General features: G+C 29.3%; 2 protein-coding genes and 1 long non-coding RNA gene across 6 annotated transcripts in view; 1 reads left to right on the plus strand and 2 right to left on the minus strand.

Moving 5' to 3' along the window:
- Positions 1–535: 535 nt before the first annotated feature.
- On the minus strand, positions 536–962 carry LOC122518736. The gene is made up of 3 exons (XR_006304133.1): positions 921–962; positions 804–846; positions 536–699 (listed from the first exon to the last, which is right to left on the minus strand). It is a non-coding gene; the product is annotated as an uncharacterized LOC122518736 (long non-coding RNA).
- A 10,883-nt stretch (positions 963–11,845) lies between these two features.
- Positions 11,846–20,419, minus strand: LOC122518741 (elongation of very long chain fatty acids protein AAEL008004-like). 4 transcript variants are annotated; one of them, XM_043637809.1, is made up of 5 exons: positions 20,402–20,419; positions 20,041–20,118; positions 15,457–15,708; positions 15,058–15,301; positions 11,846–14,740 (listed from the first exon to the last, which is right to left on the minus strand). In XM_043637809.1, exons 3-5 carry the CDS (start codon positions 15,706–15,708, stop codon positions 14,241–14,243), a joined length of 996 nt encoding a protein of 331 aa, XP_043493744.1. In that variant the 5' UTR covers positions 20,041–20,118; positions 20,402–20,419; the 3' UTR covers positions 11,846–14,240. The 4 variants fall into 4 exon arrangements, with proteins under 4 accessions (XP_043493744.1, XP_043493743.1, XP_043493745.1 ...); XM_043637808.1 differs by lacking the exon at positions 20,402–20,419 and having other exon boundaries at positions 20,041–20,306; XM_043637810.1 differs by lacking the exons at positions 20,041–20,118; positions 20,402–20,419 and adding an exon at positions 18,692–18,801.
- Positions 17,711–27,679, plus strand: part of LOC122518740 (elongation of very long chain fatty acids protein AAEL008004-like) — a 43,681-nt gene continuing 33,712 nt past the window's right edge. The window contains exon 1 of the mRNA XM_043637803.1: positions 17,711–17,802. The gene's annotated coding sequence lies outside the window, so the exon portion shown is untranslated. The remainder of the gene's footprint in view (positions 17,803–27,679) is intronic.

Genomic DNA, 27,679 nt, shown 5'->3' on the forward strand with positions numbered 1-27,679 from the left:
AGTTTAATTAAAGCAAGTCGTAGCGTACTTCTGTTATTTATGTTAATAATAAAAAATATATTATATAGTTTTATTATTCAATTATTTAAACTACGTATTTCAAAAATTCTGGAATCGTGCTACTATTTTTTGTATGCTTTAATTATTAATAAAAAAATTATTCAAAAATTGTAACCACAAACTTGTAAACTATATAAAAAAAAAAGATAAAATACAAACGAACAAATATCGCGAATAAAGAATAAATTTCATCGCGATAGGGTTATTTTTACAGAAGTATGCTAATTGCCTTAATACTTATAGGAAAGAATAGATATAGCATTAATGTAAAACTAAACAAAGTACAATATTTATAAATTATCGTTGAACAATAAAATATAATCGACTGTGTCTTGAATTATTTATGTGAATTAAATACCGAAAGAACTAAAATGAATTTAAATTAAAAACATTTAAACAACAATTGCAACGCGTAATTAAATAATTAATTCGATAATCATTTCATTTACTTTACAATTAATTAACGATACGAGAAGTTAAAATTTTCTAATGCATCGAACGATCCATTTGGAAATTGATGCATTTATAAAATTAAAGAAAAGAAAGAAAGAAAGAAAGAAATACACTTGCACGTATGTATGCAGTTGTATATACCACCATTGATTAGTATAATTTCCATGGAACGATGGTGAACGTCTTCTTGAAACCATAAAAAGAATAAGAGGTTATGATAGAAATTTTTGTGAAACTATCGATACATATAATCGATAATATAATATAATTCTAATTACAGATCTTCTTACCTAATTTCAATGCATTCACGTCATCGATAATGATTACATGTACCTGTTAAAAATTTGATTAGATTACAAAATTTGATAATGAAATATTTTTTAATTACGGAGTAATTAAGTTCTTACGTGGAGCGAAACTAGTTGAGACTTGTCTCGACGGCGTCCGACAGCTTAAAGAGGTATGACGTAGCTCGAGTCACCCCACCCCTCCTATTTACCTTATATGGCAGTCGCGAAATGTTTTTCTATGCGTACTCGATGATAGACGATGTGTATACATAGACAATGCTCGTTACCTCGTTTGACTTTGACCTTCACCTTCGCATGTTTTTCTTTATCTCTGCGTACGTTCAAACGTATTTGATCATTAGTACACATAAACGTTGATATAAAAAGTAAATACGTTATGAATAATACGTTAAATATGTTATATATAAAATCTCCTATAATAAAATATTTTTATAGGACGTTTGTTTAAACAATGGCACAAAAATTAAAAGACTGCTATAATATAATCATAATTTTGGTTTAATTTGGTTTATAATCATAAAGTCGGTAAGTCGCATTACCGACCGAAAAATGCTGATAGTAAATTACCATCAGAGTTACCGACCGAGAAGAGTTGATGATAAATTACCATCAGTGTTACCGACAGTGGGAAGACCGACAGTAGAAAAACTAATTACTTTATAATGTTTTTTAATAACTTTTATGTATTTACAGATACCAGGGAGTTGTACAAAATTATAGAAATTAAAGTTGCGATGTATAAAAGAGATTGCATTCGATTCATTCATTGCATTGCACAGGAACATTAAAAAAAATGTACATTTGTTTAGACATTTACATAAAAATGAAAAAATGCTAAAATCAGAGCGTTTTATCTTAATTTCTCTTTATTTCAATTAAAATTCTCGTTACACACATGCGCAACGTTAGGAAAGTCATATAAATAAAATTTAAAAAAACAAATTTTATAGAGCACAATGGCTCAATCTAACGACGAATTTCGAGGAGGAGGGATCACAGAACATATACTCCTAGTTTTTAAGCAACAATTGACACTTGCATCTATTATATTAACAATTATTTTAATGCACTAATGCACTCTCTTTATGTTTTCCAAATCTTCAAATACTTGCAAACCTGAAAATCAGAATATTGTATTAGTAAAGTATCAAGCAAACTGAACGAGTCTATATATGTATAATATGTATCATATTTGTATAAGATGTCACTCTCTCTCTCTCTCTCTCTTTTTTTCTGTCTTATACTTTTTATATTAATCTTCTTTATGTTATAAAGAAAAGAGATATAATTACCACAACTGATATCAATATAAGAAAGTAAACACAATTATTATGTAGATAGAAAAGTAATCACAATTAGACTGACGATGAGTGTATGTATTCATGCTGTATTCTACCAGATGTTTGGAAACCTAAAAAAAAGTATTAATTAACATAGCATTGGTATAATATAAAGAAAATTTATATAAGTGTTGTTTATACGTGTAACACTTTCCTTGTCAATATTTAAAGAATAATGTATAGAATAAAGACAATATACACTAAAAACTTTGTCACTCTAGACAGAAAAACACAATTGTATAGAAAAGAAATCACGTTGTAGATATTTCTTAAAACAATTGATATCACATTGCACAGAGAAACATAATCGTATAGATAAGAAACCACGTTATAGAAATCTTTAAAACAAATGACATAAAGCAATATAGCCATCCTTAAAGAATTAAAATATATTGAAACAAAACAATTGACATCTCTCATGCCAACTATGAAAGTATAAATTCCCATATTCTGTATTTATATGGAAACATTCTTGTTATTTTAATTCTTTAAGGATGGTTACAGTGCTTTATTTCAATTGTTTTAAGAAATATCTACAACGTGGTTTCTTTTCTTCTTTTCTATACAATTGTGTTTTTCTGTACAGTTTCTTAAAGTTTCTAGTGTATATTGTCCTTATTCTACACGTTGTTTTTAAAATATTTTAACAAGGAAAGTGTTACACGTATAATAAACACTTATATATTTAATATTCTTAATATTATACCATTGTTATGTTATTTTATACTTTTTTTTAGGTTTCCAAACATTTGGTAGAATACAGCATGAATACATATATTCATTGTCAATCTATTTGTGTTTACTTTTCTATCCAAAAAATAATTGTGTTTACTTTTTATATTGATATCAGTCGTGGTAAGTTTATCTCTTTTCTTTTATAACATAAAGAATAGTAATATAAAAAAGTATGAGAAGGGGAAAGAGAAAGAGAGAGTGACATTTTATACAAATATCATACATATACATATATAGCTCGTTCTACATACATATAATGTATATTAGTTTAAACAATTACACAAAAATTGAAGGAATGTTTAAATCAGAACGTTGCCATGTGATAAAGTTTTTAGTCTATATTGTTTTTATTATCTTCGTTATTTGTTAATATACTTATATTTGATTTGTTTACTTTTTTTAGGTTTCCAACATTTGGTAGAATGCAATATGAATGCATATACTCATTGTCAGTACAATAATTGCTTTTACTTTTCTATCTTGATATTTGTTGTGGTAAGTTTATCTCTTTTTTTTTATAACATAAAGAATGTTAATATAAAAAGTATGAGAAGGGGAAAGAAAGAGAGAGTGATATCTTATACAAATATCATACATATACATATATAGACTCTTTCAATTTGCTTGATACTTTACTAATACAATCTTATGATTTTCAGATTTGCATGTATTTGGAGATTTTGAGAAGCACAGCATCTATTAGGCTTTCTTATTGTTTTGTGTATCAATTACATACATAAAAGAAAAGTTTACAAGATTTTAAAATTAATCCAGGCAATTTTTTTATGATACTGAAACGAGCAAACACCCCAGCTTTCTTCCATCATAATGGTAAACTTTAATAATTCACATTTACCATTAGTATATTGTTTATTAATTGTTTTAATATATTAATTGTATAATTGTTTAGAGAAATGTACTTTCTTTTTTCATTAACATATACGTTAATAAATGCCAGAAAAAGTAATTTAATTATACACGTTACTTTGTTAGTTAGTATTCATTCAATATTAACAATTGTATAAAAATTATTTTAATGCACTAATGCACTTTTCTTATATTGCAGCTAAATATTATCCTCGAAGTCATCACTGCGCAGGAGCATTAAAATAATTACATGAAATAGATAAAAATACGAAAATCATAACGTTATAATCTTAAATTTATCGATTAGATGGATTATTCACTTTATACACATGCGCAACGTTTGCAAAGTCATATAAACAACATCTAATAAAAGTACTTTCATAGAGGACAACGTCTCATTTCAACGGTGGATTTCGAAGGGGACGGTACATAGATCATATATTCCGATCTTTTAGACAACAATAGACATTCCTATCGATTATTTAACAATTATTTTAATATTCTAATGCAATATCTTTATATTTTAGATTGTTTAAACATATATGTACTGGTTTAAACATTACATACTTATTAACGTACTTTGAATATAAAATAATTTTAATGTGATATTTTTCTGGATAAAAATTTTATTATCCAAAGTCATCATGGCACAGGGACGTTAAAACAAATGTATATTAGTTTAAACAATTACACAAAAATTGAAGGAATTTTTTTATCAGAACGTTGCAATGTGATTAAGTTTTTAGTGTATATTGTCTTTATTTTATTCGTTATTTTTTGAATATTAACAAGGAACGTATACACCTAATAGAAAAATAAATTAGATAAGAATAATTATTAATTGGATTAGTAATTAGATAATTATAATAATTCATAAAATTGATATTTAATTATTGTAATAAATAAATTATGTATGTTTTTCTGTTCTGTGTAATAAGGATTATAGTGCATATTGTCTTTATTCTTTTCGTTATTTTTTTAAATATTAACAAGATACGTGTACCTTAAATAGTAAAATAGAATAAATTTTTTATTTATTTAAAAAATAAATTATCATATCTAGCTTGACTAGCGTGGTCATGAAGAAAGCCGAGTTACGTACGTGACGGGGCAAGCTTGTGTGCGTGAAATTTCTATATGGTAATTGGGAATTTTTGATTGGTCACTTATCTCTGCAATAATTATCAGCCAATCAGGGCTCTTTGCTGATCATTCTTCTTTCTTTTCGCGGCGTCGGTGCTGGAGATAGGACGGATGCTACGTCGTTCCGTTAATCTCAGGTAATTAAAAAATATTTTCTAACGTAAATAATCTTCCTATATACTAATAGATTCTTCTAGCAAATGACTTCCAAATGATATAATCGAAAGATTACGATAATGTCGAGGATAAAAAGTATTTGCGTAGAAAAAAATTCATGTACATTGGTATGCATTTTTCTACGTAATTATATATATCTTGTTTTACGGCATCATTTCTATGGATATCGACTTATAATGTTCAATTTTGATTGTTTGGATTAATAAAGTATATATTTCGACAATTTTTATGTTCCTATATCCTATTTTTAACTATTCGATATTTTTCTATAATAGGTGGAAAAAATGCAAAATCTCAAGTAGCCATTGGTCAACGGATTTCGCTACTTTTTTTGAAAGTTGACTACCGCGCATACTACCGCGCGCAGCAGATGCGCAGCAGAGCAACGCAGTGGCAACGGAAGGGGCGCAGGGGAAAGGTAGAGGAAACGCCATTTTCTGTCAGCTGTATATGTTCCAGCGTACTGCGTCATCTCGTTTAATTCAGGTAATTGAAAAGTATTTTACACCTTTCTATTACATATCAAACGATAGTTACACATAAGATTTTCATACGTGAATGTTTTCAAAACGAAATATTAAAAAGTTCGTAAGAAATTTGTGAGAATATAACATCGATATATCTCGACGTCCCGCCAAATCTCACCAATGTTACTTAACAATATTTCTTCTAATTTCCAGCTTTTTTCATGGTATCGATACTTACTACCATCTCTAATGCTGCTCTAATTAATTATTTTTCATAATTATGTATTCAAAGATCGTATTTCGTATTAAATTCGATTCCTGTAACATACACACACATACAAGCATATATTCATAAGTATAGGTAGCTCGTACACATACACTCATATATTTGATTTTCTTTATGTTATACTAATGTAATCTTTTTTTTTCCTTTTTTAGGTACCGAGCATTAGGAGAGTCCAGCAGGAATACATATACTCAGTCTAACAATTGTGTTTACTCTTTTTTATCTTCATATTCATCGAGGTAAGCGTTATTCTTTTTTTTAAACCATACAGAAATGTATACAAAGAGTGAGAACGAAAGTGAGAGAGAGAGAGAGAGAGAGAGAGAGAGAGAGAGAGAAAATAAGAAAACAAAATATTCTATCTACGGGCAATAACGAATGTGTACGTATATTCCAGGAATTTCTCGAAGTGAGAACAGAAGAAACGAAGACAGCCGAAAACAAAACGAAGACAGCCGAACGTTCGACATGAAGGACGCGATTACGTGTTCATTCCAGATCATTCCTTCAACGAGCTAACAATAAGATCTAACGACGTGACGTATTAAACTATTATATATATATAACGTTATCGATTTTTATTAACAATTTTTACTGATATTAAATACTTTATATGTAATTTTATACAAGTAGTGAGATAAAGGCAATTAATATTGCTTGAATTTATATTGATTCTTTATGATAAAATATCTTTAAAAGTGTGCAATGCCTTCAGGAATGATTCACAGGATATATTGTTCTATAATCTTTTTAGTATGTTTCAGCTTTTCAGAGTTTTATTTAATTTTATTTTATTCATCGTCATCCTAAGGGTAGGATACCCATCCTGCAGTCATCAATGAAGACTAAAAGTAAGTATATTTTCCTATTAAACGTTTCTATGATAACTTTAATGGTTTTTTATTATAACGATGATATTAATTGTTCTTTTTCTTTTTCTGTTTCAGAACATCATTGCAATCGAGCGCGTAGGCAATGAGGTACTCGTGTGTTGCATCGTAAAAATAAAATACAAAAGAATCGGAAAGTAAAGTCAGTGTTGATCGTCGCATGTTAAAGTTTCGTTTGCTCGGTTAAGAAACTCCGTAAGTTTCTTTTATTCGGTTTAAACGTGTGCTCATCGTCATCCTAAGGGTAGGATACCCATCGTGCATTCATCAATGAAGAATAAACGTAAGTCAATTTTTATTTTAAACACTTTCTCAATAATTATAATAATTTTTTTACTTACAACAATGATATTTATAATTTTGTTTTTATTTCTGTTTCAGATCATCATGGGAATATATCAGTGTTGGAAGTGTTTGTGAATTGTGTTTGTGAAGTGTTGCAAGTGTTCGTGCATTGCTATCGTGCGCGAAGCAATATACGGGAGTGTTGTATCGTTAAATATAATTAAAATCACGGATTAGAAGCACGTTCGTTCGTTTTTATTTCAATTCCGTCGCGTTCGCGAACTATTTTTGAAATTTATATATTAAATTAACTGCGACCAATGCAGTAATTGCATTAGAGTTTGTTCGAGTAAAGTTGTATTTTTATCTTTAAACAGTCGCACAGACTGTTCGCGTATTAGAATCAGTGCATCAATGAAGATTTTTCTACTTGCATTGACTGTGTGCAAAGCAGTCTTTGAATTAGTTGTGTAGAATCAGTGATCGGGCGTAAAACAAATTAAAATCAACGCGAATTAGAATCAGTGTTGTTCGCCGTATAATAAAATTTCGGTTTCGCGATAAGAAACTCATCTATAGTTTCTTATTTTCGTTTATACCGCGTTTTTAGATTCACGCGAGGTGCATCGCCATGGTGCAATTGAATTTCATCCCATTGGAATGCATTGTAAGTATCTATTTTTATTTACATTTTATTCGATTTTATTTTATATGATTTTGGATTATATTGCAAATAACTTATCGTTTTGTTCTATTTTATTTTACAGATATGACGACGGACTTTCTACCTTATCAAAGATGTGGAATGAATTCTTCGATGGATCTTCGATGGATCTTCGATGGATCTTCGATGGATCTTCGATGGATCTTCGATGGATCTTCGATGGATCTTCGATGGATCTTCGATGGATCTTCGATGGATCTTCGATGGATCTTCGATACTCGCATTCTACAATACTTGCTGCGAAGTAGGAGTGTTTTGGAGCCATCGTAGAACTTCTTATGCCGTGAGTTAAAATTTAAAGTCCCTCCGGTGCTCAATCATGTCGAGGATGAAAGGTCCTAATCGGCACGAGTTACTGGTTGTAATTATTAATAAATTAGTGACGAGCACATGAGTAATTCCTTTCTAGGAGTTACTCATGAAAATTGTATATTGTATTGTATATTGTATTGTATATTTTATATTAGTTCAGGATAGGTTTTCTTGTCTCACCGGTTAAATTCATTTAATTAATAATGCAATTAATAATGCACTTTCTTTTTATTACGTGTTTTGTTCGTGGTTAGTAGTGGTGAAATCGAGCATTTATTTACTCGTTTTGTCCAGAAAAGCATGTAATAAATGTCTTACATGCATTGCTTCGTACTTAGTTTATCTAATCGCGATTAATTTTGATATATCGATACTTCGATATTATAAATAAATGAGCAAGAAGACAAACTCATTCGCGACGGATAGATTCTAGCAGTTAAGTGGTGGCTCAAAGCCCAGTTCTTTTATTAGAACAGCCAACTTAATGAAAGGAGTCGTCCGAGGTTTTTAAATATATTAAAATATATTAAAAGATATTAAAAGAATTAAAAGTTAATATTTATCAAATAAATTGTAGAGTCCTTAGCCGCTTAGATGAATTTTATAAAAATGTATTTATGTCTTATGTATGTATATGTGTTTTTAATCATATTTTTTAGATCAGGATTTTCAGCTTCTAATATACTAATCTCCCGTTTCTCCCCCCTATACTTTCTGCGTTCTCATCTATGCGTGTGCCCAGGTGCTACTCGTATGGGTGAGAAACGTTAGTATAGGTTTAGTTTTAAGTTTTTCCCCTATTGGCGGCTGTCATTGTGCTAGTGATTGCACGGTGTACGTTGCACCTGTGTGTGCGTTTAGGTGTGTGCATTGTACATCGTTTCGCGACACGTAATACCGCGCTTATTATTTTTTAAGTTATTGAATAAAAATAACTTGTAGAGTCACGTGTACGATACAAACTTTTTTTTTTTTTTTTAACAATCGTTTTGCATAGTAGAGTTACCGCATTTATTTGTGGAAACTTTGATATACTCGTATATTACTAGTATGCATATATACTAGTGTATACTTGTATTTTTGCTGTAGTTTTTTATGCAATAATCACTAGCCTTGGCAGACGATTACAGCAATCAGTACGTATACCCTTTAGCATATAAGTTTAGAAAACGTGGTTGAACTAGGGTGTCGGAGGTGCCCCGGGGCATGCTCTCTAGTTTAGGCTTTTGCACCCTGGTGGTATGTGAGAGAATCGTGGAGTGAGTGGGTGGGTACGTATGTGTATTTGCTCTTTTTAAATACGGGTAATTGGCAGACAGGTAGCATACTTCTTTGAGCGAATGTGAAAACTTTAATTTTAAGTAGGTAGGACCCAGGAAAGGCACTAGGCTTACTTTCACTCCGGAGTGGAAATTCCGCCTCCTGGTTTATACAGAATTGTTGCAAAATTTTATCATCTCATTCTATTATGCTTGTTTTGTAAATTTATTTTGTGACTCTTCTGTAATCTTGAGTATGTATCATAATTTATAGAGGTATTTGCAACCACTTGGAAGATTCATTTCTTTTTCGATTCTATCTCGAACGAGATAGAGTCGAATCAAATTGGCAAAGCCTTTGATGAATTTGATACTTAGTTTTAAGTATTATGAGATTAGCACTTCGCACAATAGCGATTTTCTCTTGTAATGAAAAATATTTGATATAGTTCAATATAACAAATGAATGAAATGAAAATATTGCAAGAAAATGCATTACATTTGTTGCATTATTAAATTTCAATTGAATTTTGTTATTTGATATTAAAAGTGCGACGTGTTATTAGGTCATCGAGGGAAATTATCTGCTTGGACGTTTGATTAATTGTGCTCGTGTAATATTATGCAATGAACTCTAAGTTCATCCATGGTTATACGAGCTTGAATATTAAATTGCTTGAGCATTAAATATAAATTAATTTTTTCATAATTCCATATTAGAATCATAACGAAATAAAAGTTAATTTGCAAAAAAAGATATGAGATATCTTATCTTTCTTGCACGTTGAAAATGTCCAATGCAGTTTTCAGGGATGAAGAAAGAAGAGGCTAAGGCCGAAGAGGCCCCCACTTAATTGTGGCTGAAGAGGGCAACTACATAGACTATTAAGTTATTTTCAAAGGTTCAACAATAAGTTCGAACTTTTCGAAAATAGCTCTTTAGTCATATTTTATATTCTATTGTATTATTTATTTGCTCGTCATTAATTTGTAATTGTAATCGGAGATGATGGACCATTCCATCTCCTTGGCACATCAAATCTGTGTGCCATATCGTCCAAAAGATGCATATGTGTTTAGTTACAGTCAGAAATATTAAAATTTTTGTATTATTAAATTTTGAAGTTTAAATAACGTTCGGTAAATATTACAGTAATTTCTCTTTTCTTGTTTCATCTTTTAAATTTTTCACTTTGATCGTATTTTATTAAATTTGCAATTTTTCTTTTCTATATAATGCAGTTTAAAAGTATTTCATAATAATTAATAGATATTACTTTTTTAGTAACATAGTATTCTTATTTTTCCTATTTCTTTATTTTTATTTATTTTATATAAATGTAAAATCACGCGTTTAAATTTAATTTTATTGCAACGGTAATTAGAGATTTGATAAAAAGTAAATAAAGGATTCAATTGAAAAGTGCATCTGCGAATTGGACCACTTATATGTTAGGCTATTGTATCACTTGACTGTATGACTAATATAGTTTGCTTTTTGTTACAGGTGATCATCGTTGGATTTATCATCAAACCTTCTGGATTCTTTTTTATTTGAGTGGCTTAAATTGCTTCATTTTAAAATATATATATATATAAATGCATTTCTGAAGGCACACACATTTTTATATATTAAAAATTAAATATAATTATATTAAATTTTATATTACAATATAACTATACTATATATACTATCAAAGTATATGTCATATACTATCAAAGAATATTACATTCTTTTATAGTATTGTATCGTCATCGCCTTAAGTATCTACTATCGCCCATTGATGGTCAGGTTAGTAACTAAGAGTAATGTGGTTACGCGAAAAGTGGACTTGTGAGCTTCTATGTACTTCTGTCTAGCATTCAAATAATACAGTTATTTTATTTCTCTAATACATTCTTCTTATATTTCAGTTTGTTTTAACACATATGTATTGGTTGAAATATTACATTACCTATTAACGTATTTTAAATAGAAAATAATTTGGATATATTTTTATAAAATTTACCGATAACTTACATTGTTATTTAATCTTTGCTTTGTTAGATTTCGACATGTAAACGTTTTACTACCGAATAGGTGAAATTTTTATGGTGGGGCCTATGAGTTATGTTTCTTAAAAAACGTTCTCAATTAAATAATTTTCTCTCGTTTCATTTTTTTCTGATGTGGACATCTTCAGGATGCACATCCCTGGTATTCGGAAGCGGTGAACTCCTCGTGGTTAGATCCGGGCAATGGTGTTTTACTTTCAATATAATGTTTATCATATTTTATATGCTAAACATTCCATTGCAAGTAAAATCTAGCCAAAGACCGCTTATAATAAAAATTATAATAGTAATTAGTTTCTTTTAAATCTCCAATTAATATCATATCCTTCTTCCTTTTTCCTTAGTTCCTTCTATCCATTTAATATACAGAAACTAATTACCTTATAATGTTTCTTAATAATTCTCGTCCAAGAGAAGGGAGAAGCAAATCAAAAGAGAGACTGGTCAGGTTTTTTGTAGTGCGAAAGGTGTTTTACGCACGTTACATTGCAATGAAAACTTTATTTGGGACATCATTCTTGCTGACTATGTTGTCAATTACATTATTGCGGTAGCATGGGACGTTGCACAGAAACGGTCACTTTTTTTCTTTTTTAAATAATCACTCAAGTGAATTGTTAGTTTATTTCTTAAAATAACATTTAAAGCGAATAAAAAAAATCTTTTATATTGTAGGTCCATACTAAAGAGTATTAGTCCCTCAAATGGAAAAAATAATGATTTACCAGTGGACAAAGAGATTCCGATTTATAATGTTGTTTCCTTTGTTCAAAGACCAATAAATTGGGCTACTTTAGAAAATAATATAAAAACACCTGGTATTACATTTCCTTCGAAAATAATATTATTTTACTACTCGCGTTACAGATGAAACAGAACTATTATGTCTATTTTCTTTTGACAATTTTTTTGCATCTGATACCAGCTATCATAGTGGACTCGTTAGCTTATCTCAGCGGAAGAAAGCCAATGTAATATATGACGATATTTAAATTTACAAACGATTTATTCATAAATTTATATAACTTTTGATCTTAGCGTGAGTATTTTTCCCTAAACCTTAACAATTTTTTTACAAGTATTCATTCTGATCCTCGTATTCTTGCGGGAAAATATATTCTATTGTTCAAATTATCTAGAAGTATGTAGAAGTTGGAATTGTTGTGTCAACTATCTTCTAATTTTAATTATAATTTCTTGATAATAAGTAAAATAAAACAATTTTCGATATGTATGCATGGAAAAATTGAATACGTTTAAAATATATACTTGATAAAATGAGAATTGATAAAATAGTATATATTCAGATTTAACAGAAAATCTTCACATATCTCGAGCGAAATATTATCGATTCACGAAAATTATAAAGCAAAGAGAAGTTATAATAAATAAAGTTAAAATTTTAATTTTAAAAAACAGATCAACTTTTGTTTAAAGTAATTTTTTTGTCAGGTTATCGCAAGTACTTAAAAAATCGTGACTAGAGTTATGTGGGACACCCTGTATATATATATATATATATATATGTTTAAGCAATTATAAATATTAGTAGAGAATAATACTGTGTTCGATATATGTACCCTAAATAATTGTCAATTAATCGAGAGAAGGAAATGTGTATTGTTGTTTAAAGACATCGAAATTCACTGTTAGACTGGCACACTATAAAGTAGAATTCTTTATTATTTGTGACATATCGGTAAATCAAAAGAAAATCAAAAGAAAATCAAAAGAAAATCAATTATTATCGACGGGGATTGTATAGGAAAGAAAAGGATTTTCAAGCATTAAAAAGTTGACATAAAACCTCAACAGCTGAAAAAAATGAATAATTGCATTCTATGCTAACTTTTTAATGCTGGATTTTCATTGGAAATGGTAAAATTGAATAATAATTAAATAAATACCTCCTATATTCATTTCTCTCTATCTATGTCTATCTCTATATATATATATATATATATATATATAGATACACACATTTCATCATTCTTGCAAGTACAAATATACTATATATATATAAAATAACTTATTTTAATCGCTAAAAAAGAAAAAGGTCAACGATAGTTTGTCCTTATTTCGAGGTAATTGGTAAAATCAATGTTACATCAGCGTGCATTGATCTCCATCGATTAAAATAAATTATTTATTCCAATTTCCCTTATTTTTGTCTACCCCCTTTGATTTATAATATCTATCTTTTCGTTTCTTTTTTTTTTCCCTCGGCAATGCGATTCGTAATAAGGGGAAAAGTAATAGAAAAAAAAAAAGAAGAAAAAAAGAACGAAAAGAGAAACAAAAGAAAAAAAAAACTATGAATTGGCACGCAGCAATTAATTATCACAGATGTATGTTATATAGAGTCAGAGATCGTTATAAAAAAAAAAAAAAAAAACAATTTCGCTTACGGTCAGAGTTTTCAAACGCGAAGCTAATTGTAAGGCAAAATTACGAAAGGAAAAAAAAAATAGATTTCTTTGGTGCACTTTTGGGCAGGTTTTTTTTTCTTCTCAATTTCGTAGGAAAATAGCATTTCAAGGGGGGTGGGGTGGGGGGAGGATTGTCGTATCTTTGTATGCATAAGCGCTGTAAATTTGTTCTTTCGATCACCTTCGAGCCTTCTTTCAATTTACTTCTTACTCTTCTCACTTTTTATTCCCTCTCTCCCTCTCTCCCTCCCTCTCTCTCTCTCTTATTTTTGTTCTTTCTTTCTCCTTTTCTTTCTCCCATTCATTCATTCATCATATTACACACACGCATCGCAAATAAAAAAGTCTTAAACGGTTATCCTTTGGGCAAGGATTAAGCGTCGACGTTAATTGAAATTAATGAAAAACGTCCTTAAAATGCCCTTTCATCTTATCCTTCTTCGTGTTTCATTCCACGGATAATCCTCGATTGTCGATGAAAACGCGATTTCTCAGACCCTTGTCCGATATATAACCAGTCGCCATTTTGTATTGATTAGCGTAAATAACATCGTTATCCTTGATACCATTTTTCATGGATTTGTTGTTCTTTTCTTCATCTTCTTTTTCCTTTTTAATCATTTCCTTTTGTTGCCTTTTCAATGTCGAATTAATATTATTTCTCTTTTTGTATGCCTCGAAATAAAAGTCACGGAACAAGAAATAAAACATAACAGCGTGCATGCCGATCCACCATACGAATGCTTTGGGATAATTGCACTCGACGAATAGAAGTTGGAATGCGTGAATCATTACCAAAAGAAATTGTATCATTTGCAAACTCGTCAAATATTTTTTCCACCATAGGTATGGTTGAACTTTTGGTCCGAATGCAGCCAGAAGATAATAAGAATACATCACTATGTGAACGAACGTGTTCAAAAGACCAAAGAACGTACTGTGACCACCTAAAAAAGATAAAATTTCAACTAAGTCAATTGTCTATCAATTTGATTTGTTTTATAAATTGATCGTTGACCCTTTGAATGCTATGTGCCGCGTATATGCGTCCAACGAAAATAATCCGTGTTGATCAAGGACGCGTATACGCGTTTATAAATTTCGTTTTCGGTTCTACCTAACATAACTTCGATTCGCGAAATACTTTACTTTGTTTTCTCGTATTTTTTCGTTCAAATAGTTTGATCCCATTGACAATAAAAATCATTTGTCAATTTTCAGCACTCAAAGGGTTAATCCGATATCCCGAAATAAAATATTTTACCTGGGGTGAACTTGACGCCAAACCAAACGGACATTGGCATGCAACCGTGATGAATCACGTGCAACGTTGATATGTGATCGTTCTTCTTTCGCAAAACGAAAAATATTGTATCTACAAATTCGGTAAACTTAGAAAAGTAATACCACCAACAGCCATTTGCCATTCTAAGTGCCATAGGATCGTCCGAGTAATCAACCGGTTGACATCTCAACGAATAAACGCCCCACCAACCGGACATCAAACACTGATGTAACCAATCAAATCGATTAAATAATTATCTTACAAATTGTTATACACGATATAATATAATAAATACATTTATAATTTGCAGAGATTAATTTCAAGATATTGTTTTTTTTTCTTTTTTTTCTTTTTATCCTTCTTATTTGAATTTATTACCTCGTAAAACAACCAACATGAGAATATCACTTGGAATAGATTATAAAGTATCATGACGTTTTTAAGGTCAAACGGTTTGCGATTTTCCATTAACTTTGGCCCAATTACTTTGACGAAGTATGCGTAAGATAAACAAATGAAAAGTGTTGGAAATGGTCCGCTCATCATTGCCCAATTGTTGACCCTCGGATCGCTTTTATTGTCCATCAGATCACGATAACTATCGTAAATCGTTCGTACTATTTGTGCCATCTGTAATTAAACAAGAAAAAACCATCAAATATTTAATAATGTTGAATAATGTTGAATAATGAAGAAATAAACGATGAATATCTTTTAAACGACTATTTCTTCTTCTTCTTCTTCTTCTTCTTCAAGGTTCATTAATTTTGCAATAACTCTCTGACGCAAATCGTATAGAAAAATCTCTGTCATTTCGTTTACATTTACGTTTAAGTTTCGTTTCGTTTCGTTGTATGACTCGTTGATGAACTAAAAGGTCGTACCAGGATACTCGTAATTCTGTCCTTTCACCGTCTGCAATTTTCTCTAACTTAACACACGCACGCGTTGGATTCGACAGTCGGATTCGACTCGATTCAATTTTAAATTTGGATTTCTTTTTTTCTCCACAAAAAGATCTAAAATATAAAATATGTTTTCACGTGGAAGAAAATAAGAAATTCAATATTAACGTTAAACGTTACACGTTTATTGCCTATTCGACTGTGCACATTTATTCGTTTCATTCATTTCTCATTAGTAGTAATAAAAATCATAGGGAAAAAAAAAAAAGAAGGAATGCGTATATCTGTTTGTTAATTCGATTTGTCAATGACAAATAACAATTAAAGAATTAGTAATAGAAAAGAAAAGAAACAAATAGAAAGAAAGAAAAAACGACAGTAAAGAAGCATAAATTAAAAATAGACGATTATTATCGCTCGTTAGAATTGTTTACGTTTAAATGATCGATAATAAAGGAAGCAAATAATATATTAACTTGCCGATCCGACATTAATTGTCAAAACAAAAAATAACATTCATTTCCGCATAGTTTTACATACCGTAAAAGCAAAACTCTAGGAAAATGATAAATTACGTAAAATCGAAGAAAAACGATTTAACTGGCGATAAAACTTTTTCTGATGGGGTGGGAGGGGAATGGCCAGGGGAAGAAGGGGGGACGAAACCTCCGTTCGGGGGGAAACCTCGATCGCTTAAAAGTTGATAAGAGTTGGGAAGAAAGAAAAGAGAAAAAAAAAGTGTCGTTTCCTAAAAATATTTGGAAATCTTATTTTTTTATGGAGTCTACACGCGCCGTCCGTCGGTTAATTTCGTAGATTTTTATCGCTAGACGTAATACCACGATGACACGCGTCATCCATTATTCCATTGAGGAAATTTTGTATTCGCGATAATTTATTCCATCCTAACGCGGGAATTCACCTCGTGCAGCAGTCGTCATCGTAAAAGAGAGATACGAACATCGAATAATATCCAATGAATTGGAGTTACACTTGGGCGAATTGAAAAGTTGTTTTCAGCTATTTCCGATCTTGATTCGTTTCTTGTCAAACGAGTTTTTTTCCCTTCCCCCCCCTACACCTAGGCCCCCTCTTTTCAGGTTCAGCCACTTGTATTCTCGGTTTGTAATCGTTTTTCTTTGTTTCCTTCGTAACCATCCTCGAAGTTAGTATTTTTTTTGTGCAAAACGATCTTTCTAAAATATCAAATAAAATCTCTATGACGAATTGGTATTTAGAAATATATTCATGGGAATAATATTAATTGAAAAAATTGTTTGAATAATAATTCAATCAAACGACTAATCGAAAATACCACTGAAAGTATATAGAAAATTGTTAATGAAAATAATATTAAATGAAAAAATTGTCTAAATAATAATTCAATCAAATATACAATGCGAAACGACTAATCGAAAATACGAATGAAAGTATATAAAAAATTGTTAATAAAAATAATATTAAATAAAAAAATGATCTCGTTAATAATTCACCCAGGATTTTATTTAAACTGAAAAAAAAAAAGAAATGCGCGTGAAGAAATTTACCTAACGTTCACGCGGACGCAGAAAAAAATTGTGAAGCATAAAATAAATATAATAAAGAAAAAAAAAATTAATAATTCAAGGATGATAGGCCAAGTAAGCGAGCAAGCAAACAACCAACCAACCAATCAATCAATCAATTGGCTTTGTTGTTTATTTCTCAACGGTATCAATATTGGCCTTTCTTTCTACTTAAGCACCATTTGCTGTCTAGTCAGGCATCCTGCTTGTGTACGCAACACATTTCCATCAACGAGACAATAAACTACGGAATCGTACGTAAAAGTGATATCATAGTTAGTTACATTCTTTTCTTTTCCTTACTATCTTTTATCCAATAGAAATTTGATTCGATCTATTTTAATCACGTTGACAATACACGTGTTATTCGATCAATTATCATTCGTCACTTATTTTTAGTTATTTTCCATTTGTATATTTAAAAATTCATACATCGAGACAAAGAAAATGATCGATAATACCCCCTCCACCGTGTATATAAATTCAACGATTTCATTTCTACGAATTAATAATTATATACGATTCATTGTATTTTTATGTAATCGTTAATACGTACGATGTAAGAATGTAAGAAAAAGACAAGAAAGAGAAAGAGAGAAGAAAAAAATAACCAGGGAGTTTCTTATCGCGATATGAAACGATTAAACGTATAGATATCGTTGATAAGAACATTTCCTATATATACGTAACACACTTGTAATAAATGGGAATTTTCAATTGAAAATAAAATCTAAACGGAATGAACTAACTAACTAACAAATAAATGACAATCTATCTCCTGGATAATATTATACGCGACCGTGAAGATTATGCAAGCTTTATGATCATCTTTAGAAATTTATTCTCGTGTAGAGTTAAAACGAGTAAAGTAATTTTAACCCTTTGCACTCGAGCGACGCCGATACGGTGCCAACCAAAACTAATTACAGAGTGTAGTATTTATCAAAGTTTCTTTTTTTCGACATATAAATGAATAAAAAAAGATGATATTTTATTATTTCTATACGCTTGCTTGTTTGTTTATAAATGTTTTTTATAAGTACCTGTAAAATGTCTACTTAATTTGGCCGAAATCGTCGTCGAGTTGCTGGTTAAAAGGCCTCCAGTGCAAAGGGTTAATATTTAAATATCATGGACAAATACCTTTTACTTTGAAATCCCTGTTATCTCAGGTATCTCAATTTATATTATACCGTGTAATCGTCTAACTTTTGACACACGAATTAAAATTATTTATTATTATTTATTTTATTTTATTTTATTTTATTTAAAAAATAAAAACAAAAAAGGAAAGAGAGGAGAACAAAAAAATATATAATTGTACGCAGCGCGAGATGAAAGAAAAATCATCCGAATGGGTTGAAACACCGAATCATACTAATCGCAATTTTATCCTTTACACCTTCACTTATGAGCACATGTTGTTTTTCGCGTATGGCATCCTACAAATACAACGCTTGCTTATGCTTTCGGAATAATGTTAATTACATGTTAGCGGTTATCCTTGAAGAAATATCATCATCGTCGTTATTTCGATATGCGCATAAATATTTTTTAATTTCATTTATATTCAATAGGATTCGATATAGTTCCTTAATATGTCAAATCGAAAGTGTTGTAACTTTGTAGATAGGATTCCCCGAGAAAAAACGAAAAAACGAAAAAAAGAAAAAAGAAAATAATTATACACACCTGGTGGTGTATTTTGTTTTGCTTCTATTTCTTTTTTTCTTTTTCTTTTTTTTTTCCTTTCTTTTTAAAGACCACGCACCTTACGCGGATTAAATTAAACGGGGCGTGACTTTAACGATTAATCGCATATTCAAGGTTTTTTTAATTATTTATACAATTACAACGCGAATACAATTATTTTTCATTTCAACAACGATAATATTAGTTATTCCGCAACGTCTCTCAGTTAGGTTCAATTATATAGTCATTGATTCTTAAAGTCATTCTTCAAATTCGATCGTTAATTATTTTATATATTATTGTTTTATTTTGATAAATCGATTGTATATTATATATCTGTCTAACCCCAATTACGATTTATTTAAAATTGTTTAAAATTCATGAAAAAAAAAAAAAGAAAATAAAAAAATATAATTAAATACAATTCTCAAAGCTCGTTTTTTATAATATTATACTATCTTACTATCTTTTCTTTTTCTCAGAAGGTTCTCTGAAGTATAGCAAAAGGCGAGTAACCAAACACAAGGAGAAAACTATAGCAAACCCGTTTATGACCTTCAACCGTACTACTGTCGTTCATTTTAACGTTCAAACTACCTCGCCGATTGCTATACGAGAAAGGATACTTGATATTTTGGTACGTTCAGCTTCTTGCACCACCGATTTAATGATACAAGGTTCTTTTTTCTTTGCGATTTCTCAACAAACCAACCGAATGAACGGCGCGCGCGCACACACACACACACACAAAAAGAAGGTATAAAAAACAAAAAAATAAGATAAAAGCAATGCTCACGTACATTTTGTGGAAAAAATTGTGTATCACTTTCCTTTTTTTTTTCAACAAGGACGACGATCGTCGTAAATTTTTCGTTGCACTTTGCGAATGAAAAAAAAGAATTGTCAACAATTATTTGGAAATAAAAGAAAGTGAAGAAAATGGCAAAACGATCGGTTCCAATCGGAAATCTTCTTTTGTCACTCTTCACCAACGAGAAAAGAAAAGAAAAGAAAAACGATATAAAAAAAATAAATAATAAAATTAAAATAAAAAAAAGGAAGAGAAAAGAAATATAAAAATTAAAAAAAAATTAAAAAATAAAAATATAAAAAAAAGCGAGACAGTAAAAGGGTTTTAAGGTAAGCTTGCCAATTGCACACCGATTTGGCAACTTTCTATCCGTCCGAGTAACTTTGAGTAAACTGAAGTTTCGTATCTACGAGCAATGCCTTATATCTCTTTAGAAGCCGTAGAAATATACCTGTATATACCTGTATACATGACGGTTGACTGTGTTACACCTCCACCACCTTTCATTAACATCGGTATGCTCTCCCTCTTCTTCCCTCTTCTTCTCTCTTCTTCTTTCTTCTTCTTTCTTCTTCTGCTTGTTCGTATTCGTTTTCGTTTTCGTTTTCGTATACCTTTTACTTATTCTTTTTTTACGTCTGGTATGTAAAATTCCATTTCATTCTCGGGGAACTAAGAAGAAGAAGAAGAAGAAGAAGAAGAAGAAGAAGTAGAAGAAATAACCCTTAATCATAAATTTTTTTGTTGGTATAATTCAACACTCAATGACCCCCGCGAGGGAAAAACCTGCCTTTGAAAAGATCTTCATTTTTATGATAATGGAAAAAATGTAATTTTTGTATCTTGGAATGACGCATTATTCTCGATTGTACGTTTCCCATAATTTTAACAAATAAATTTATTCTATAATAAATCAATGAAATATGAAATATGCAATAATAATTAAACAAAGTAAAATACTATTTCTAATCCTTGGTATGCGTATATTAATAAATAAAATTATTTTATGTTTAATAAATTAAGTGAATTGCAATAATAATTATAGAAAACGTCTTCGAATGATAATTCATTTCAAGCTGGGCAAAGTTAAATTTTCGATTCTTGGTAAGCGTATTTTTTTCCACCTATCCATTTCGCAAATAAAACAATTCAATATTAATGAAATCAAATGTGTTAAAATAAACACTACAAAATCATCTAAATTGATTAATTAATCTGATTAATTCAAAAAACAAAACAAAGGAAAGTTTAAATAAGCTCTTCGTTCATTTGATTTTCATGATTATTTAACGATTAACGTAATTCACGTTTTTTTTTGTTTTTTTTTGTTTTGTCGTTTACAATGTTTCGAAACGTTAACAAAACAATACATAGGAAATTACTTTTCAAAAAAAAGGTGCTCGTATAAATTAGTTTAATTAACAGTTTTTCGTATATTCATTGTTACGGTATTTTTAACGACTAGAATACATTATTATAGTAAAGTAAAAAGTCATCGTAAGGCAAAGAGCAAAATACAAATTTTATTGATTCGTACGATCAAAGGTGATATTAAAAAAAAAGAATAATAGATATATAAATGTATGTACGATCGTTTTATTATATACAAAAATTTATTTATATTATTATTATTATTATCACACACACACATCCGCGATATTCTTGAAAATAATATGAAAAATAATATAAATAATTTGATTATAAATAGAACAAAAAAATATAATCTATCTGTGGAACACATTTTTTATTTTCCACTTTTGTTTGTTTTTCTTTTTTTTTTTTTAACGGCACGTTTAGAAATTGCGTAGTTTAAAAAAATGAATTTCACGTTTGAAATGGAATTCATCGAAAGTAAACAACCCGCTGGACTGGGAAAAGTTCGAATGAACGACCGAAGAACGATTCGCATTTGAATGATGAAACAAAAGAACCAAGCAGTTATTCCGGTTGCGTTCCATCGTTACGATCGTACCGATCACTCGTGACAAGCGCCATTAGAACTCAACAATACTTATTTTTCCATCAACTATGCCACTAAACCTTTCATATTCGATGCGTAGTGTTTACGATGTTGGCTGCCATGTGGGTGGTCAAACAAAACATTTTTCTCTCTTTTCTCTCTCTCTCTCTCTCTTTGATTCTATATCGAGAAAAACAAAGACCATAATTCTTTTCAATCGAATATTTTCTTTCCAATTGTGACCTTATTCCTTTTTTTTATTTTCTAAATTTGTTATATTACGTTAGACTTATATATATTATTTTAAATTAACGTTTGTTTTATTCGTGTATACTAGGTGTGAAACTTATTCCGATATTTTTTTTTTCTTTTTCAGATAAATGAAATTATTAATTATGCGATTATTATATTTTTCACCATGACATGATGATAATTGAACATTGAATTGTAAACATTGTAAGACAGTAATGAACCATGAGTCAATTACTGACCAATGCACACCTTAAAACTGACCCACTTTCCGTTAACGACTCGACATTAAAAATACAAAATATTATACACCTCAGCCAGACCATAACCTAGTTACCGTACATTAGTCTCCCAATATGACCCCTAAAGATTAACAAATCAAATGTCAGGTCAATCAAAAGAAACTAATTGCGAATGTTATTTTAACGATATTTTTGTTCAACATATTTCTGTGGTAAATTGTTAAATAAATGAAATAAATAATAAATGAATTTTGTGAAAAGAAATTTTGGAAAAATTGTTAAACAAATTAAATAACAACAACGTAACATTGCAAGATAGAAAATAAAGAGAAAGAATGATCCAAGAATCCGGATATCTTAACTTTTATGAGAATCTCACCGACTATTTTACGTAACTATGGTGTAAAAGAAACGTAAGATATAATTATTCTCGGTAATATTATTATGTTTATAGAAAATTTACGAGACGAACGAATCTATTCTCTTTTTCCTATTCATTTTCTTATTCTCGATAAAAGTACAAAAAAAATTAGTAGCATTTAATATCTCTTTTTATCATGCATATAATATAATATAAAAATATTATATTATATATTTGTTATATTATTATTATATAGGTTATTCCAAACCTAAATTAACCAAATTTTTAGGTGTCCCCTTTCGTTTTCAGCTGAAAATTGTATTTCATTTAGTCCGACAAATAACTTATTCATGATTTAAAAAAGAAAAAACGTACACAAATGGCATACCTACATCTCGATAAAAAAAAAAACAAAACTATTATTTTCACTTTAAATTAAAAGAAAACAAAAAAATGTGAAGTTGTCGGCTAGTATTCGAAAACAATATCATTTGACCTAACGTGGTAATGACCTCCATATGCACTTCATATTTTTCATGGTTATTTAACACGTTTAACTAATTATATTAATAATTTATTGAAAAAACAAACAAATAAATGTTTTATACGATTTATTTATCGTTTAACGATGTTTTTCTTTTTACGATATGTCGATATTCCATTTACCATTGAACCGATCATCTCATTATCCAATTAGAGATAACGAACAATATATTTATTTTTATATTTCGATAAATAAATAATACATTATATTTTATTCCTTTTTCATAAGATATTTGTAAAAAATTACAGCAACGATTTTGATCAATTATTAATCACTTTTTCACGAATCACACGACGCAATAGTTAATGTTAATTTAATTTAACGCAAGAAGAAGAAGAAGAAAAAAAAAAAGAAGAAAAATTTTTAAACAAAGATAAGAAAAATAATGAAAAAGTTACGTCATCGACAATTAACATTCCAGTAAGAGCATAATAATAATATTAATACATACTTCTTCTTCTTCTTCTTCTTCTTCTTCTTTTTAGATATTCGGAAAAATGTTGAATAATTTTTATTCTAAAAAGGTTTGTCAAAGACAAAGCTTCTGAAATATTCTTTACATATGCAAAAAAAAAACTAGATAACAGAGATAAAATAGCAATGATCAATTACCAACGTAAAATTTCACATAATCAATTGGTTGCCAGTTATCCTTGGCCATGCATGCTATTCTACACGAGTCGCTAATTGGCCCAGGGGACGACGAGTGATTATCGTTCCCGAGGTTTTATTAAAATTCGTCACACGTCAAGATCATCGACGTACCTGTGTATTTACCGTTTGCATGCTAGCAGCATACGCACAGTATTTTCGTATACAATTATGATTATTACCCGGTATTCGTATTCCCATGGAAGTAGATTCAACATTTTTTTTTCTTCTTTTTCCCTTTTTTTTCCCTTTTTTCTTCTTTTTTTCACATTTATTATCTGTAATGAAACTTTTCTTTCCCCCACCTTTCCCCCAAAAAAAACAACAATATTCTCTGAACACTTTTAACAAATTATATTAATCATATAAAATACTTGAGAGTATTTAAAAAAAAAAAATAAATAAAAGAAAAATGTCATTTGATACGCATTAACAATAAGATTATTAAATAATTAATAAAAGTGTTACCAGGGAAGTTGGACAGGTTACAAATTTTTTTAGAACGTTATTTCGATCTTATTGTTATTCTTATTGCAATAAGATAATAAATGCAATAAGAATAACAAATGATATTAATAAATAAGTATCTACATATATATATATATATATATAATTTTTGTTTGTATATGTAAATTTGTAAAAGAGAACAATTACCTAGATATTTTCTATCATTGATATTATAATTTTGTAAATATTCAAGGCTTTTTACGTATAAATTTGTTACTTCGTCAGCTATCGTTCATCTTTCTTCTTTCGTAATAAAAATTCCTACTTAACCGACTCACCTTGCGTAAATATAAATAAAACTCGTTTTTCGTATGGGTTTTCTCTCTACATGCTCCTTCCCCTTCCCCCCACTCTCAATTATATCATAGTTAAAAAAAAGGAAAAAAAAAAATAAAAAAGATTAACATACCGCGAATATATTATACAAAAATAAACCTCGTTGCATCATTGCATTTGGTTGAACGTTTCACCATCATCCTAGATTCAATATTCCTTCGATGAGTAAGACATTTTATTAATTATTGCCACATACAATTTTTTTTTTTTTATTTTATGACCCTATTTTTTCCGTTCTTTTTTTTTTTTTTTTTTTTCTCTAAAGATCAGTTCATCGATGTTAATGTAATCATTTTTTTTTTAGTTAGCTTAGTTTTTACATCTAAATGTCGTTCGGGAATAGTGTAATAAGAAAAAATATTTGCATTCGCATACAAATGTTTCTAAACAAAAAAAATAAAAAAAAAAGAAACAAAATAATAAAAATCTTCTGCCGGTACACACGTAAATTCGATGATAACATTTTTACGCGACATATTACGCGACATTGCACGTAAATATTAATATTTATATGACGCGAGGATACAAAATCGTGAGGATAAGAAAACAAATGAAAATAAATGTTAATGTAAATAATGAAATTTCTCTTGGTAATTTTTATTGCACTTCAATTCACCGAGTATAAAACGAAAAAGTTTACTGGAACGTGATTAGATTGAAAATACCTTTCCGTGTGTTACCTTCGTGTATTAACATGCACATGTATTTTCCGCAAATGATTAGCTCTTGCGCTGATAATTGATAATTAATCTTATTTGTTGTATCAACAATGGCAATATTATTCACAATTGACCGATAGAAACATTATTATAATAATTATTAAAAATATTATTGTTATTAATGATATTGATAATGTTATTTAATCGTATTACAAACTTGCTTAATAATACACAATTATACAATGCTTAATTAATGCAAAATTTATTGCAGTATACTGATATATAATTCACGTTTATTATTATCATTATTATTATTATTATTATCTATGGTATAATTTATACGAAAAAAAAAAAGAAAATAATCGTAATATGTTTTTTCGCGTTATACGGCGAAGAGGTGGTTCTATTGTATTTCCCTAATCGATTTCCAAATTCTTTTTATTTTTTTTTGTAGACGCAAAATAATTAAATTGTTTTTTCTTTTTTTTTCTAATCATTTTTTTCTTTTGGCTCGATTTCAAATCACTCATTTTGTCGAGGAAAAAAAGAAGAAGAAAAAAAGATTTCTTTTTTATTTTTTTTCTTTTTTTTTTTTTCCGTCGTACGAAATTTTTCTACGATTTATTTCTTTTTCTTTTTTTTTCTTTTTTTCAAACGTTTCCTTCATTTCATATTTTTCTTTTGATAATATTATAATACGTCTCATGCATATCTTGGTTAGATTTTAACGACTAACTTTGTCAAATTTATTCTCGTCCCGTAAGATGAATGTCTTATTTCGTTGTAATGTGTGTTATTAACCCAGAATCTTGCAAGAACTTAAAGAACCCGACGACGACGACGACGACGACGATGACTTCCAAATAATGATCATAATTATCAAGATTACGGGAGATGGGAAACGACAAAGAAGGAGAAAGGGAAAATTCGTTTCGTTTTATTTTATTTTATTTTCTTTCTAATTCTCGCGAAACGTAATAAGACGATGAAACGTCACTTTCGTTTAAATTACGTTGTTTTGTCTTATTCGTTCTCTTTCTCTCCAACTATTTCCCTTTCCTTTTTAAAATTTCAAACACGTTGTTGATCCTACTTACGATCACTTGCAAGAAAGAAGAAAAACAAAATAGAAAAAAAGCACTTGTAATTCTTTTTTCTTTTTTTTTCTTTTCTTCAAATTTTTTAACAATTCTAACGCGAATTTCAAAAATCATTTTTCCTCGAACGCGTTGAACTTCAATCAAGTAGCGTGTGCATTCGACGGAAACATTTGCGTCGAGTTAAAATGCATATAAGTATACACAGTTTGTAGATTATTATATTTATTAAAGATGTAAAACGAAAAGGTAAATACGTATTTTTTTGTTCTTTTTCTTACGAATTAGCGATATTTTAATTAGAATTAGAATTACAGTAGGACTTTGATAACTCGACAGAGACGGATCGTTTACCTTGGGTACCCGGAACTAACACACTGTTTGGAAATCTATCCAATTAATTAATATGAACCGGAATTTAAACTTGAAATTCATCGGAGATCGTTGAACTTTCGAATAAAAGTATATTAGATGGCTCGAATCTTATGATAAATTGTGTCACAAATTACGAATTAATTAATACAACATTTTATTCCGAAGTATTTTTTTCTTCCTTTTTTTTCTATCTTTTCCTCCCCCCCCTTTCTCGAAGATGGAAACAAATCAATAAAATACGTATACCTTTCGTCTAGGTAAAAATTAATACAAAATTCTCTTTCAAAGCGTTCCTTCATTTCCTTTTTTTTCTTTTTTTTTTTTTTCTTTTTTCGAGAAAAGAACGAATTAATGAAATACGTATTATCTTTCGCTTGGATACATCGAAATTTCCATTTCGTTTTTATTTATCTCCACTTCTGGACTTCCCTAAGGCTCTATGTAAAATATAAACCAATATCAAAGATAAGGAATAAAATTGAATTTAAATAAAAATCAATTAAGAATTTGAATTAATAGGTATCGTTGCTCCTTAATACGATGCAAATCGTATAAAATTTAAGAAGAAACGAATACCAAATTAACTCGAAAAAAGAACAAAAACCAAGAATTATTTTCAAGGTAATTATTTTTAAGATAATACCATC

This window comes from Polistes fuscatus, unplaced genomic scaffold, assembly GCF_010416935.1.
Source record: "Polistes fuscatus isolate 324 unplaced genomic scaffold, CU_Pfus_HIC Scaffold26, whole genome shotgun sequence".
Classification (NCBI taxonomy): Eukaryota; Metazoa; Arthropoda; class Insecta; order Hymenoptera; family Vespidae; genus Polistes; species Polistes fuscatus.

Bases quoted from the DNA above. Each gene is read 5' to 3' on its own strand.
- LOC122518741 (XM_043637809.1), bottom strand. From the start codon at position 15,708: ATGGCACAAATAGTACGAACGATTTACGATAGTTATCGTGATCTGATG. The intron at 15,302-15,456 runs GTAATAAATTCA...TGGTTACATCAG, and splicing joins CATGTTGGTTGTTTTACGAG to TGTTTGATGTCCGGTTGGTG. The intron at 14,741-15,057 runs GTAAAATATTTT...TATCTTTTTTAG, and splicing joins TGGCGTCAAGTTCACCCCAG to GTGGTCACAGTACGTTCTTT.